Source organism: Ranitomeya variabilis, chromosome 1 (assembly GCF_051348905.1).
Source record: "Ranitomeya variabilis isolate aRanVar5 chromosome 1, aRanVar5.hap1, whole genome shotgun sequence".
Classification (NCBI taxonomy): Eukaryota; Metazoa; Chordata; class Amphibia; order Anura; family Dendrobatidae; genus Ranitomeya; species Ranitomeya variabilis.
Genome location: NC_135232.1, coordinates 29,425,017 through 29,440,652, shown reverse-complemented (window position 1 = coordinate 29,440,652; position 15,636 = coordinate 29,425,017). Strand labels below are relative to the sequence as shown.

The 15,636-nt window shown below is 45.1% G+C and overlaps 1 protein-coding gene across 1 annotated transcript in view; it reads left to right on the top strand.

Moving 5' to 3' along the window:
- IL7R (interleukin 7 receptor) overlaps positions 1–15,636 on the top strand; it is a 74,713-nt gene that overhangs the window by 41,956 nt on the left and 17,121 nt on the right. Inside the window, exons 2-5 of the mRNA XM_077281684.1 lie at positions 550–685; positions 1,826–1,956; positions 2,354–2,508; positions 12,412–12,453. Coding sequence (XP_077137799.1) covers positions 550–685; positions 1,826–1,956; positions 2,354–2,508; positions 12,412–12,453 — 464 coding nt within the window. The remainder of the gene's footprint in view (positions 1–549; positions 686–1,825; positions 1,957–2,353; positions 2,509–12,411; positions 12,454–15,636) is intronic.

Genomic DNA, 15,636 nt, shown 5'->3' with positions numbered 1-15,636 from the left:
GTACACAGTGACTGCACCAGCAGAATAGTGAGTGCAGCTCTGGGGTATAATACAGGATGTAACTCAGGATCAGTAATGTAATGTATGTACACAGTGACTGCACCAGCAGAATAGTGAATGCAGCTCTGGAGTATAATGCGGGATGTAACTCAGGATCAGTATGTAATGTATGTACACAGTGACTGCACCAGCAGAATAGTGAGTGAAGCTCTGGGGTATAATACAGGATGTAACTCAGGATCAGTAATGTAATGTATGTACACAGTGACTGCAACAGCAGAATAGTGATTGCAGCTCTGGGGTATAATACAGGATGTAACTCAGGATCAGTAATGTAATGTATGTACACAGTGACTGCACCAGCAGAATAGTGAGTGCAGCTCTGGAGTATAATACAGAATGTAACTCAGGATCAGTAATGTAATGTATGTACACAGTGACTGCACCAGCAGAATAGTGAGTGCAGCTCTGGAGTATAACACCAGCTTTATCTATCTTTCTATGTAAACAAATTACTTTGATAACTAATATTTAATTTTATTGTTAAAGATGATGAAGACCCTGGAAATGATGTACGACCAGACTTTGACTGTTTTTCCAAGATTCGTATAAACAATAACTTGCTTTTCTGCAATGTTACAACATTACCTCCAGGAAACATGACGAATATTACATTTGAAGTTAAGTAAGTTCACGTACAGTTTCTGTTTCTGATATATATTATCCAGATGAAGATTTGCAACAACCAACGTAGCTGCTGCCGCGCCCATGGTGCCCGATGCTAGCAACGCCACTGTTGATGATGACCTCTCCTTAGACTGGTCTTCAGTCTTACTAACAGTTGAAGTCTATGGTCCCTAGAATCTCTCAGATTCTCTAGATTGTTTAGAAAATAATGGCCAATACTAAATCTGCTATAAAGAGCGCTGTCCTTTCCCCTGTGTCCTTCTTACTTGACCCAGTGATTGCCATCTTCTGATTCTTGGGGCTTCTTCAGACTTGACCCCTTTTCTTTGCCACTGCCATTTATTTTTAATTTAGAAGTCTTTGTTCCGCAGGTCTATGATACCTCTCCATCGATACGTTGGTGCAGGGCTATGATGCCCCTCCATCAATATGTTGGTGCAGGTCTATGATACCTCTCCATCGATACGTTGGTGCAGGGCTATGATATCCCTCCATCGATACGTTGGTGCAGGTCTATGATGTCGCTCCATTGATACGTTCGTGCAGGGCTATGATGTCCCTCCATCAATATGTTGGTGCAGGGCTATGATGTCCCTCCATCGATACGTTAGTGCAGGGCTATGATGCCCCTCCATCAATATGTTGGTGCAGGGCTATGATGTCCCTCCATCGATACGTTGGTGCAGGGCTATGATGTCCCTCCATCGATACGTTGGTGCAGGGTTATGATGTCCTTCCATCGATATGTTGGTGTAGGTCTATGATGTCCCTCCATCAATATGTTGGTGTAGGTCTATGATGTCCCTCCATCGATATGTTGGTGCATGTCTATGATGTCCCTCCATCAATATGTTGGTGCAGGGCTATGATGTCCCTCCATCGATATGTTGGTGTAGGTCTATGATGTCCCTCCATCAATATGTTGGTGTAGGTCTATGATATCCCTCCATCGATATGTTGGTGCAGGTCTATGATGTCGTGATGCTATGCAGTATGTGGCACCACCATGATAGTTGCAGCCCCTGTAAGGTCTTCTGTGGCCATAATGCCCTGGACATACGCAGGACCCCCGCACATAATGGACTTACTTTTCTATTAGTCTCCAAGTGTTATCTTTATTCTCTCTTATGTTTTATAGAACAGAACATTTGTCTAAACCTTGGACTAAAGCTAAAGCTGTGGAGTTCCATCTGTATCTGGAAAAATACGAGGTTTGCATGGTCTGGAAGAAACCGCCACTTTGTAAACCTTTCGACCTGCGGAGAATTGGTAAGTGCTTTATATTTCCGGGGGTGATTTTATAATGAAAGTTATGAGCTTTGACCCCCTCCCTGACATCCGCGGGGTTCGTATTCATGGAGGGGGCTCCGTACCTGAAGAACAAATCATAACAGAATCTTAGAAGAAGAAAAAAAACTGGAAAAACTTTCATTAGAGTCCAGTGATTGTCTGCAGTGGTCACCAGAGTTGTAGTCGTGATATCATTCCTGCGGACTGTCAGCAAGACTGGTGCAGAGGCAGAGAGCCATCGCTGGACCTGGGGAGTGTAAGTATTTCCAAGGAAGCCTGTGGATAGCCCCTTTAATAAATGCTTTGTTGTTATGGTCGGTACGTTATGTATTTGCTTTCTGTGTAACATTAACTTTTGTTATCTTCATATTTACAGCAATCCCCGACCGACCGAGCAACGTAACAATCAGCTACAATAACAATTTAGAGGAATACGTGTTTAACATTTCTGTGCCATATGGAAAGAATGAATATATAAGGGACAGTCTGCAACATGAACTTGTTCTACGCAATGAAGCAACGCCGTGGCTGGTAAGTGGCACCTTCATGGGTGTAGAGACTTTCTGCTGTGGCGCAACAAGTGGCCATGAGATCTCATGTAAAACTTGGTTTGATTTCTAACATGACCATTTCAGCAAAACAAGAAATACTTGGGATAATACACACAGTGATGTCACAGTACAGAGATAATACACACAGTGATGTCACAGTGCAGGGATAATACACACCGTGATGTCACAGTACAGAGATAATACACACAGTGATGTCACAGTACAGGGATAATACACACAGTGATGTCACAGTACAGGGACAATACACACAGTGATGTTACAGTACAGGGATAATACACACAGCGATGTCACAGTACAGGGATAATACACACAGTGATGTCACAGTGCAGGGATAATACACACAGTGATGTCACAGTACAGGGATAATACATACAGTGATGTCACAGTACCGGGACAATACACAAAGCGATGTCACAGTACAGGGATAATACACACAGTGATGTCACAGTGCAGGGACAATACACACAGTGATGTCACAGTACAGGGATAATACACACAGTGATGTCACAGTACCGAGATAATACACACAGCGATGTCACAGTACAGGGATAATACACACAGTGATGTCACAGCTCAAGGATAATACACAGTGATGTCACAGTACAGAGATAATAAACACAGCGATGTCACAGTACAGGGATAATACACACAGTGATGTCACAGTACAGAGATAATACACACAGTGATGTCACAGTACAGGGATAATACACACAGTGATGTCACAGTACAGGGATAATACACACAGTGATATCACAGTACAGGGATAATACACACAGTGATGTTACAGTACAGAGATAATACACACAGTGATGTCACAGTACAGGGATAATACACACAGTGATGTCACAGTACAGGGATAATACACACAGTGATGTCACAGTACAGGGATAATACACACAGTGATGTCACATTACAGGGATAATACACACAGTGATGTCACAGTACAGGGATAATACACACAGTGATGTCACAGTACAGAGATAATACACACAGTGATGTCACAGTACAGGGATAATACACACAGCGATGTCACAGTACAGAGATAATACACACAGTGTGTCACGGTACAAGGATAATACACACAGTGATGTCACAGTACAGGGATAATACACACAGTGATGTCACAGTACAGGGATAATACACACAGTGTGTCACAGTACAGGGATAATACACACAGTGATGTTACAGTACAGAGATAATACACACAGTGATGTCACAGTACAGGGATAATACTCACATTGATGTCACAGTACAGGGATAATACACACAGTGATATCTGTTATGAACTGGTGGTTTAGGAGCAACATGGGACGAGCTCTGGAGGAGGTGGTACCTGTACTGACCGCAGTTCCTGAGCTTAACACAACACTAGAAGTAGCCGTGGGATGTTCCTGTCACTCCCTAGACACCTCGTCACAGCCGGAGGACTAACTACCCCTAAAGATAGAAACAGGAAAGCTATCTTGCCTCAGAGAAAATCCCTAAAGGATAGACAGCCCCCCACAAATATTGACTGTGAGTGGAGAGAGAAATGACATACACAGAATGAAACCAGGATGAAGCAAAGGAGGCTAGTCTAGCTAGATAGATAGAATAGGACAGAATACTGTGTGGTCAGTATTAAAAAACTAGAAAAATCCACCACAGAGTTTACAAAAATCTCCACACCTGACTAAAGGTGTGGAGGGTAAATCTGCTTCCCAGAGCTTCCAGCTTAACTGAATAAATCCATACTGACAAGCTGGACTAGAAAAAACATAGAATGTGCTGAACGATAAAGTCCACAAAATGTGGACTGCAAAAGAACAACGAAAGGACTTATCTTTGCTGAACTGGTCAGAATATCAGGGAAATCCAAGCAGAGATGTGAATACAACCAGGAACCATTGACAACTGGCACTGGCTGAAAGATGAAGCCAGGCTATATAGCCGAGCCAGAATAGATGATCAGTGGAAGCAGCTGCTGACTGCTAAATCCAAGGAGCAGCCATTCCACTTAAAACCACCGGAGGGAGCCCAAGAGCAGAACTCACAACAGTACCCCCCCTTGAGGAGAGGACACCAGACCCTCACCAGAGCCCCCAGGCCGATCAGGACGAGCCAAGTGAAAAGCAAGAACCAAATCGGCGGCATGAACATCGGAGGCAACAACCCAAGAGTTATCCTCCTGGCCATAACCCTTCCACTTGACAAGATACTGAAGCCTCCGCCTCGAAAAACGAGAATCCAACATTTTCTCAACCACATATTCCAACTCCCCCTCAACCAACACCGGGGCAGGAGGATCAACAGAGGGAACAACCGGCACCACATATCTCCGCAACAAAAAACTATGGAAAACATTATGGATGGCAAAAGAGGCTGGAAGGGCCAAACGAAAAGATACTGGATTGATAATCTTAGAAAACTTATAAGGACCAATAAACCGAGGCTTGAACTTAGGGGAAGAAACCTTCATAGGAACATGATGAGAAGATAACCAGACTAAATCCCCCACCCGAAGCCGGGGACCAACACACCGATGGCGGTTAGCAAAACGTTGAGCCTTTTCCTGAGACAACGTCAAATTGTCTACCACATGAGTCCAAATCTGCTGCAACCTGTCCATCACAGAATCCACACCAGGACAATCAGAAGGCTCAACCTGCCCCGAAGAAAAACGAGGATGAAAACCAAAATTACAAATGAAAGGCGAAACCAAAGTAGCTGAACTAGCCCGATTATTAAGGGCAAACTCGGCCAACGGCAAGAAAGCCACCCAATCATCCTGATCAGCAGACACAAAGCATCTCAAATAGGTTTCCAAGGTCTGATTAGTTCGCTCAGTTTGGCAATTTGTCTGAGGATGAAACGCCGAAGAAAAAGATAAATCAATGCCCATCCTAGCACAAAAGGCCCGCCAAAACCTAGAAACAAACTGGGAACCTCTGTCAGACACAATATTCTCCGGAATGCCATGCAAACGAACCACATGCTGAAAAAACAATGGAACCAAATCAGAGGAGGAAGGCAATTTAGGCAAAGGTACCAAATGGACCATTTTAGAGAACCGGTCACAAACCACCCAGATAACAGACATCTTCTGGGAAACAGGAAGATCCGAAATAAAATCCATGGAAATATGCGTCCAGGGCCTCTCAGGGACTGGCAAAGGCAAAAGCAACCCACTAGCGCGGGAACAGCAAGGCTTGACCCGGGCACAAGTCCCACAGGACTGCACAAAAGAACGCACATCCCGCGACAAGGAAGGCCACCAAAAGGACCTAGCAACCAAATCTCTGGTACCAAAAATTCCAGGATGACCAGCCAACACCGAACAATGAACCTCAGAAATTACCTTACTTGTCCATCTATCAGGAACAAACAGCTTCCCCACAGGACAGCGGTCAGGTTTATCAGCCTGAAATTCCTGAAGCACCCGCCGTAAATCAGGGGAGATGGCAGAAAGAATCACCCCTTCCTTAAGAATGCCAACCGGCTCAAGGACTCCAGGAGAATCAGGCAAAAAACTCCTAGAGAGGGCATCAGCCTTAACATTCTTAGATCCCGGAAGATACGAGACCACAAAATCAAAACGGGAGAACAACAGGGACCATCGAGCCTGTCTAGGGTTCAGCCGCTTGGCCGACTCGAGGTAAATCAGATTCTTATGATCGGTCAAGACCACAACGCGGTGCTTGGCTCCCTCAAGCCAATGTCGCCACTCCTCAAATGCCCACTTCATAGCCAACAACTCCCGATTGCCGACGTCATAATTGCGCTCCGCAGGCGAAAACTTTCTGGAAAAAAAGGCACACGGTTTCATCAAAGAACCATCAGAATTCCTCTGAGACAAAACGGCCCCTGCCCCAATCTCAGAAGCGTCAACCTCAATCTGAAAAGGAAGAGAAACATCTGGCTGACGCAACAAAGGGGCAGAAGTGTTGTGAATTCCGTTCTCAAACTCCCTCCTGTGGTCATGAATGGTACTTCTGTGAGTTCTGTCCATGGACTCCCTCTGGTGGCTGTAAGTGGAGCTGCTGGTCTTGAAGTTGCTTCCTCAGCTGCCCTCGTTTATGACTAGGCTGGCTTCTCTATTTAACTCCACTCAGATCGTTGCTTGATGCCAGCTGTCAATGTATCAGTACTGGTTCAGATCTCTCTTGGATCTTTCTGATGACCTGTCTACATCAGCAGAAGCTAAGTCCCTGCTAGTTAATTTGCTGTTCATTTATGCACTGAATATGTTTCTTAGTACTTGCTAAGTTCTAGTCCAGCTTGCTATCATGATATTGCCTTGCTAGCTGGAAGCTCTGGGTTGCAGAGTGGCACCACCGCACCGTGAGTCGGTGCGGGGGTCTTTTTGCACACTCTGCATGGTTTTTTGTAGTTTTTTGTGCTGACCGCAAAGATCCCTTTTCTATCCTCTGTCTGTTTAGTAAGACTGGCCTCCTTTGCTGAAACCTGTTTAATTCCTGTGTTTGTGACCTTCCTCTTAACTCACAGTCAATATTTGTGGGGGGCTGCCTTTTCCTTTGGGGAATTTCTCTGAGGCAAGGTAAGGATTTATTTCCTATCTTTAGGGGTAGTTAGCTCTTAGACTGTGAAGAGGCGTCTAGGCAGAGTTAGGCACGCTCCACGGCTAATTCTAGTGTGTGTGATAGGATTAGGGTTGCGGTCAGCAGAGCTCCCACTTCCCAGAGCTTGTCCTGTTTTTCAGTTTAACCATCAGGTCATTCTGGGTGCTCCTAACCACCAGGTCCATAACACAGAAGTAAATCGGCGTTTAAGCTCCTGAAAGGCCTCAACAGCCGCAGAGGACCAATTCGTCACATCAGCGCCTTTCTTCGTCAAATCGGTCAGGGGCTTAACCACACTGGAAAAGTTGGCAATGAAACGGCGATAAAAATTAGCAAAGCCCAAAAATTTCTGAAGGCTCTTCACAGATGTGGGTTGAATCCAGTCATGAATGGCTTGGACCTTAACAGGATCCATTTCTATAGACGAGGGAGAAAAAATAAAACCCAAAAAAGAGACCTTCTGAACTCCAAATAGGCACTTAGACCCCTTCACAAATAAAGCATTATCACGAAGGATCTGGAATACCATCCTGACCTGCTTCACATGAGACTCCCAATCGTCGGAAAAAAAAAAAATATCATCCAAATACACAATCATGAATTTATCAAGATAATTGCGGAAAATATCATGCATGAAGGACTGAAATACAGAAGGAGCATTAGAAAGCCCGAAAGGCATCACAAGGTATTCAAAATGGCCTTCGGGCGTAATAAATGCAGTTTTCCATTCGTCACCCTGTTTAATACGAACAAGATTATATGCCCCTCGAAGGTCAATCTTAGTAAACCAACTAGCCCCCTTAATCCGAGCAAACAAATCAGAAAGCAAAGGTAAAGGGTATTGGAATTTGACCGTGATCTTATTAAGAAGGCGATAAACAATACAGGGTCTCAAGGAGCCATCCTTCTTGGCAATAAAAAAGAATCCCGCTCCCAATGGTGACGAAGACGGCCGAATATGCCCCTTCTCCAAAGACTCCTTAACATAACTCCGCATAGCGGCATGCTCTGGCACAGACAGATTGAAAAGTCGGCCCTTAGGGAACTTACAGCCAGGAATCAAGTTAATAGCACAATCACAGTCCCTATGTGGAGGAAGGGAACTGTACCTGGGCTCATCAAATACATCCTGGAAATCCGACAAAAACTCAGGAACTTCAGAAGAGGGGGAAGAGGAAATTGACATCAAGGAACGTCACTATGTACCCCTTGACAACCCCAACTAGTCACAGACATAGATTTCCAATCCAGCACCGGATTATGTACCTGTAACCATGGAAAACCCAGTACAACAACATCATGCAAATTATGCAACACCAGAAAACGGCAATCTTCCTGATGTGCTGGAGCCATGCACATGGTCAGCTGAGTCCAATACTGAGGTTGATCCTTGGCCAACGGTGTAGCATCAATGCCCCCAAAGGAATAGGGCTCTGCAAAGGCTGCAAGGAAAAACCACAGCGCCTGGCGAACTCCAAGTCCATTAAGTTCAGGGCAGCGCCTGAATCCACAAATGCCATGACAGAAAAGGACGATAATGAGCAAATCAGGGTCACTGATAAGAGAAATTTAGGCTGTACAGTACTGATGGTAACAGACCTAGCGACCCTCTTAGTACGCTTAGGGCAATCAGAAATAACATGAGCAGAATCACCACAGTAAAAACACATCCTATTCTGATGTCTGAATCCCTGCCGTTCTGGTCTAGTCAAAATCCTATCACATTGCATAGGCTCAGGACTCTGCTCAGAGGATACCGCCATATGGTGCACAACTTTGCGCTCGCGCAGGCGCCGATCAATCTGAATGGCTAGAGACATAGATTCGCTCAAACCAGCAGGTGTGGGGAACCCCACCATAACATCTTTAAGGGCTTCAGAAAGACCCTTTCTGAAAATTGCTGCCAGAGCATCCTCATTCCATTTAGTGAGCACAGACCATTTTCTAAATTTCTGGCAGTATAATTCTGCCGCTTCCTGACCCTGACACAGGGCCAACAAGGTTTTTTCTGCATGATCCACAGAATTAGGTTCGTCATACAATAATCCGAGCGCTTGAAAAAATGCATCTACATTAAGCAATGCCGGATCCCCTGATTCAAGGGAGAATGCCCAGTCCTGAGGGTCACCACGCAGCAGAGAGATGACAATTTTAACCTGCTGAATGGGATCACCAGAGGAACGGGGTTTCAAAGCAAAAAACAATTTGCAGTTATTTTTAAAGTTCAAAAACTTAGATTTGTCCCCAAAAAACAAATCAGGAGTAGGAATTCTAGGCTCTAAAGCCGGAGTCTGGACAACATAATCTTGGATACTCTGTTCTCTTGCAGCAAGTTGATCCACACGAGAAAACAAACCCTGAACATCCATGTCAGCGCCAAAATCCTGAACCACCCAGAGATTAAGAGGAAAAAAAATACAAAACAGACTGCAGAAAAAAAAATGGCTCAGAACTTTTTTTTCCTTCTTTTGAGATGCATTTAATTCATTTTTGGCCAGTTGTACTGTTATGAACTGGTGGTTTAGGAGCAACATGGGACGAGCTCTGGAGGAGGTGGTACCTGTACTGACCGCAGTTCCTGAGCTTAACACAACACTAGAAGTAGCCGTGGGATGTTCCTGTCACTCCCTAGACACCTCGTCACAGCCGGAGGACTAACTACCCTTAAAGATAGAAACAGGAAAGCTATCTTGCCTCAGAGAAATTCCTCAAAGGATAGACAGCTCCCCACAAATATTGACTGTGAGTGGAGAGAGAAATGACATACACAGAATGAAACCAGGATGAAGCAAAGGAGGCCAGTCTAGCTAGATAGATAGAATAGGACAGAATACTGTGTGGTCAGTATTAAAAAACTAGAAAAATCCACCACAGAGTTTACAAAAATCTCCACACCTGACTAAAGGTGTGGAGGGTAAATCTGCTTCCCAGAACTTCCAGCTTAACTGAATAAATCCATACTGACAAGCTGGACTAGAAAAAACATAGCATGTGCTGAACGATAAAGTCCACAAAATGTGGACTGCAAAAGAACAACGAAAGGACTTATCTTTGCTGAACTGGTCAGAATATCAGGGAAATCCAAGCAGAGATGTGAATCCAACCAGGAACCATTGACAACTGGCACTGGCTGAAGGATGAAGCCAGGCTATATAGCCGAGCCAGAATAGACGATCAGTGGAAGCAGCTGCTGACTGCTAAATCCAAGGAGCAGCCGTTCCACTTAAAACCACCGGAGGGAGCCCAAGAGCAGAACTCACAAAAGTGCCACTTACAACCACCGGAGGGAGCCCAAGAGCGGAATTCACAACAGATATCACAGTACAGGGGTAATACACACAGTGATGTTACAGTACAGGGATAATACACACAGTGATGTTACAGTACAGGGATAATACACACAGTGATGTCACAGTACAGAGATAATACACACAGTGTGTCACAGTACAGGGATAATACTCACAGTGATGTCACAGTACAGGGATAATACACACAGTGATATCACAGTACAGGGGTAATACACACAGTGATGTTGTAGTACAGGGATAATACACACAGTGATTTCACAGTACAGGGATAATACACACAGTGATGTCACAGTACAGGGATAATACACACAGTGATGTCACAGTACAGGGATAATACACACAGTGATGTCACAGTACAGAGATAATACACACAGTGATGTCACAGTACAGGGATAATACTCACAGTGATGTCACAGTACAGGGATAATACACACATTGATATCACAGTACAGGGGTAATACACACAGTGATGTTACAGTACAGGGATAATACACACAGTGATGTCACAGTACAGGGATAATACACACAGTGATGTTACAGTACAGGGATAATACACACAGTGTGTCACAGTACAGGGATAATACACACAGTGATGTCACATTACAGGGATAATACACACAGTGATGTCACAGTACAGGGATAATACACACAGTGATGTCACAGTACAAGGATAATACACACAGTGATGTCACAGTACAGGGATAATACACACAGTGATGTCACAGTACAGAGATAATACACACAGTGATGTCACAGTACAGGGATAATAGACACAGCGATGTCACAGTACAGGGATAATAAACACAGTGTTGTCACAGTACAGGGATAATACACGCAGTGATGTCACAGTACTGAGATAATACACACAGTGATGTCACAGTACAGGGATAATACACACAGCGATGTCACAGTACAGGGATAATACACACAGTGATGTCACAGTACAGGGATAATACACACAGCGATGTCACAGTACAGGGATAATACACACAGTGATGTCACAGTACAGAGATAATACACACAGTGATGTCACAGTACAGGGATAATACTCACAGTGATGTCACAGTACAGGGATAATACACACATTGATATCACAGTACAGGGGTAATACACACAGTGATGTTACAGTACAGGGATAATACACACAGTGATGTCACAGTACAGGGATAATACACACAGTGATGTTACAGTACAGGGATAATAGACACAGTGATGTTACAGTACAGGGATAATACACACAGTGATGTCACAGTACAGGGATAATCCACACAGTGTGTCACAGTACAAGGATAATACACACAGTGATGTCACATTACAGGGATAATACACACAGTGATGTCACAGTACAGGGATAATACACACAGTGATGTCACAGTACAGGGATAATAGACACAGCGATGTCACAGTACAGGGATAATAAACACAGTGTTGTCACAGTACAGGGATAATACACGCAGTGATGTCACAGTACAGAGATAATACACACAGTGATGTCACAGTACAGGGATAATACACACAGCGATGTCACAGTACAGGGATAATACACACAGTGATGTCACAGTACAGAAATAATACACACAGTGATGTCACAGTACAGGGATAATACACACAGTGATGTCACAGTACAGGGATAATACACACAGTGATGTCACAGTACAGAGATAATACACACAGTGATGTCACAGTACAGGGATAATACACACAGCGATGTCACAGTACAGGGATAATACACACAGTGATGTCACAGTACAGAAATAATACACACAGTGATGTCACAGTACAGGGATAATACACACAGTGATGTCACAGTACAGGGATAATACACACAGTGATGTCACAGTACAGAGATAATACACACAGTGATGTCACAGTACAGGGATAATACACACAGTGATGTCACAGTACAGAGATAATTATTCTCTTGACAGGTTACTTTTAACTGGCCACTTCCATTTGTCACTATGATGCCAGTAAACTGATATTTTTATGTTGCAGGATTGTAAAAATGAAGTATATACGACTGGACACCACAAGATTGTAAGTGTAGAAACCCTCATCAGAGCTTTTACAGTATTGTGGGGGCTGATATCAGATGGCAAATAACAGCTATTCATCAATTAACAAATATCAACTCATCCTACAGAGGGACACAGAGCCACAAGAGAAGACTATGAAAATCAGTAAGATATGAATATAGACAGAATGAAACCCAGATACCATATCCCACCATCACAACTTCTCCCCCCTCATAATAAGTGAGCACGCAATGAGGTCTACACAGACCTCTGGCCTGCTCACTTTAGTCCACATTGCTCAATGGTTTATAGTTCCTCGTACAGTGGCAGGGGTAGGGAGGCCTGAAGGAGACTATGGTTCTTTTTGTAGAGACAGTCCATTGGCGTTCTGGTGTTGGCTTCCCCGCTTGTATTGGATGGAGAAGCTGTAGGGTTGTAAGGACAAGCTCCACCGCAGCAATCTTCCATTGTCCCCTGATACGCAGTTCAGCCATGTGAGGGGGTTGTGGTCTGTGACAATTGTAAAGTCTCTGCCATACAAGGATGGCTGCAATTTTTTATTGTCCATACGATGGCAAGGCACTCCTTTTCAATGGTGGCATAGGCAACTTCCCGATCCAGTAGTTTCCAACTGGCAAAAGAAACAGGATGTTCTTCTCCGGCGGCGTTCACTTGGCTAAGTACTGCCCCAAACCCGAAGGTGGATGCATCTGTCTGCACGAGGAACCTGCGCTCATAGTCAGGGGCAGCCAAGACAGGAGCAGTGATGAGGGTGGTCTTTAATGCTGAAAAGGCATCCTCGCATGCAGTCGTCCACGTCACATTCCTAGGCATGTTATTGCGGGTCAGGTTGGTTAGTGGCTTGGCCAAGGTACTGAAATTATAAACAATTTTTTTATAGTAACCCGCAGTTCCTAAAAATTCAAGTACCTGCTTTCTAGTCGGGGGTCTACACCAGTTGCTAATGGCTTCCACCTTGGCAGGCTCAGGCCTTAAGGTCCCACCCCCTACTCTATGCCCGAGGTACTGCACCTCATCCATCCCTATTTGGCATTTATCAGGGCGAATGGTCAGTCCTATGAGCACTATGCCCAAGTGTTTAAGATGTTCCTCCCAGGTTGTGCTAAAAATGGCAATGTCATCCAAGTAAGCACAGGCAAAGTCCTGACATTGTTCTAACAGTCGATCTACCAGTCTCTGTAAAGTAGCTGGGGCATTTTTCACCCCGAAGGGCATTCTCAGGAACCCAAAAAGCCCAAATGGAGTAATGAAGGCAGAGCGCTCCGGAGCGTCCTCCGTTAAGGGTATCTGCCGGTACCCCTTGCTCAAGTCTAACGTGGATATAAATTGGGCACTGGCCAGACGATCCAATAGATCATCAATCCTGGGAAAGATCGGGGAGATACTCGTCCTCTGTGGTATCACCAGGTGGGTGGCAGACGGATAGAACAGGCAGAGATTGGTCGTAATATTCTTTCAGCATGTTGATATGAACGGTCTTCTGTCGTCAACCACTAGATTCCAGGGCAATAACGTAGTTAGTGTCATTAATTTTCTTGACAACCTGATAAGGGCCTTCCCATGTTGCTTGAAGCTTGTTGGCATTGGAAGCAATAATCATGAGCACTTGTTGTCCTTCCATAAATTCCCAGGTCCCGGCGTTAGTCATACCAGGTTTTTTGTCTGGACTGGGCCATTCGCTGATGTTCGTTAACCAAGGTAGCTAGCCGGGCGAGACATTCTCTGAACTCAAGAACATAGGGAATAATGGGCGTTTCGGTGTCTTTGATATCTCCCTCCAAATGTTCTTTCAGAAGGGTGAGAGGCCCAAGGACCTTCCGGCCAAACAGCAGTTTGAAGGGAGAGAACCCTGTGGACTCTTGGGGAACCTCCCTATAGGCGAAGAGGAGATGTGGCAGGTATTTTTCCCAGTCCTTTTCGACATCAGCAAAAGTCCACAGGATATTTTTTAGGGTTCCATTAAAGCGTTGACATAGTCCGTTGGTCTGCGGGTGGTATAGGGCAGTGCACCACAGGTATGCCATAGGGACTGGACCAGATCTGGCATGAACTGAGTCCCTTGATCCGATAATATTTCACTAGGAAACCCTACCCAGGTAAAGATGGTAACAAGGGCCTCTGCTACCTTTACAGCTGTATTACTAGACAGGGCCAAGGCTTCAGGATATTGCGTGGCATAGTCCACCACTGTCAGGATATATTTTTTCCATGCTGGGTGGGGTGGGCCAGAGGACCTATGATGTCGACAGCTACACGTTGAAATGGTTCTTCAATTATGGGCAGGGATTGCAGGGGTACCTTATGTCGAGCTCCTGGATGCCGCATTCGCTGGCACACATCGCAGGTGCAGCAATAATGGGCTACTGACTGCGAGATGCCAGGCCTGTAAAAACTTTGGGTGAGTGTCTTTTCAGTCCTTTTCCTCCCTTGATGCCCAGTCAAGAGGATGTCATGGGCCAGTTGAAGTAGCTATGCCCTGTACTTCTGAGGGCCAACAAGTTGCCTGGTCACAGCATCAGGGTTGCCCCTGTCACTGACCTCTGTTACGCGATAATACAGTCTATTTTCTCGAGTGAAGCCATCCCCATTATCTCCCACCTGCCCAGTTTCTGCCCTTAGCCTAAGGGCTGCCAAGGAATTGTCACCCTCTATTTCTCTCCTAAACTCCTCTCTATCCCAAGACTCTCCCAATGTAGTAGCAGCAAACGTATTGCTTACCAACTCTGATGTGGTTCGTGGTGGTTTCTCCCCGGTGAGGTCCGGATGTCGTGGTGCCTGAAGGGCCTGTAGTCGGGTGACTGCTCCCACAAAATGGCACTGTAACTCCCCAATGTCGTTTCCAAGGAAGATATCTGAAGGAAGTCCTCCCATAACTCCAATCCAACTCAGTTTTTCTCCGAAACCATAATCCAAACGCACCGAAATTCACTGTATATATTTGCGGGCACCCCCCGCTAGGACAATGGGAATTCCCACGGCCCAGGTGAATTGCCTCAGGTCGAACCACATGGGGGTCAGCGATAATCAGGATGCCCCCGTGTCTCTAAATTCCGACACTTTGCATTCATCAATTAAGATGTCCTGCAGGTGGCAATGCCGTTGCTCTGGGTAGCTGAGGGACAAAGGCCGAAGTCCATACACTCCAGGAGGGGTCTCTATGGTGCTGTGGTTGGTGGTCAACTTG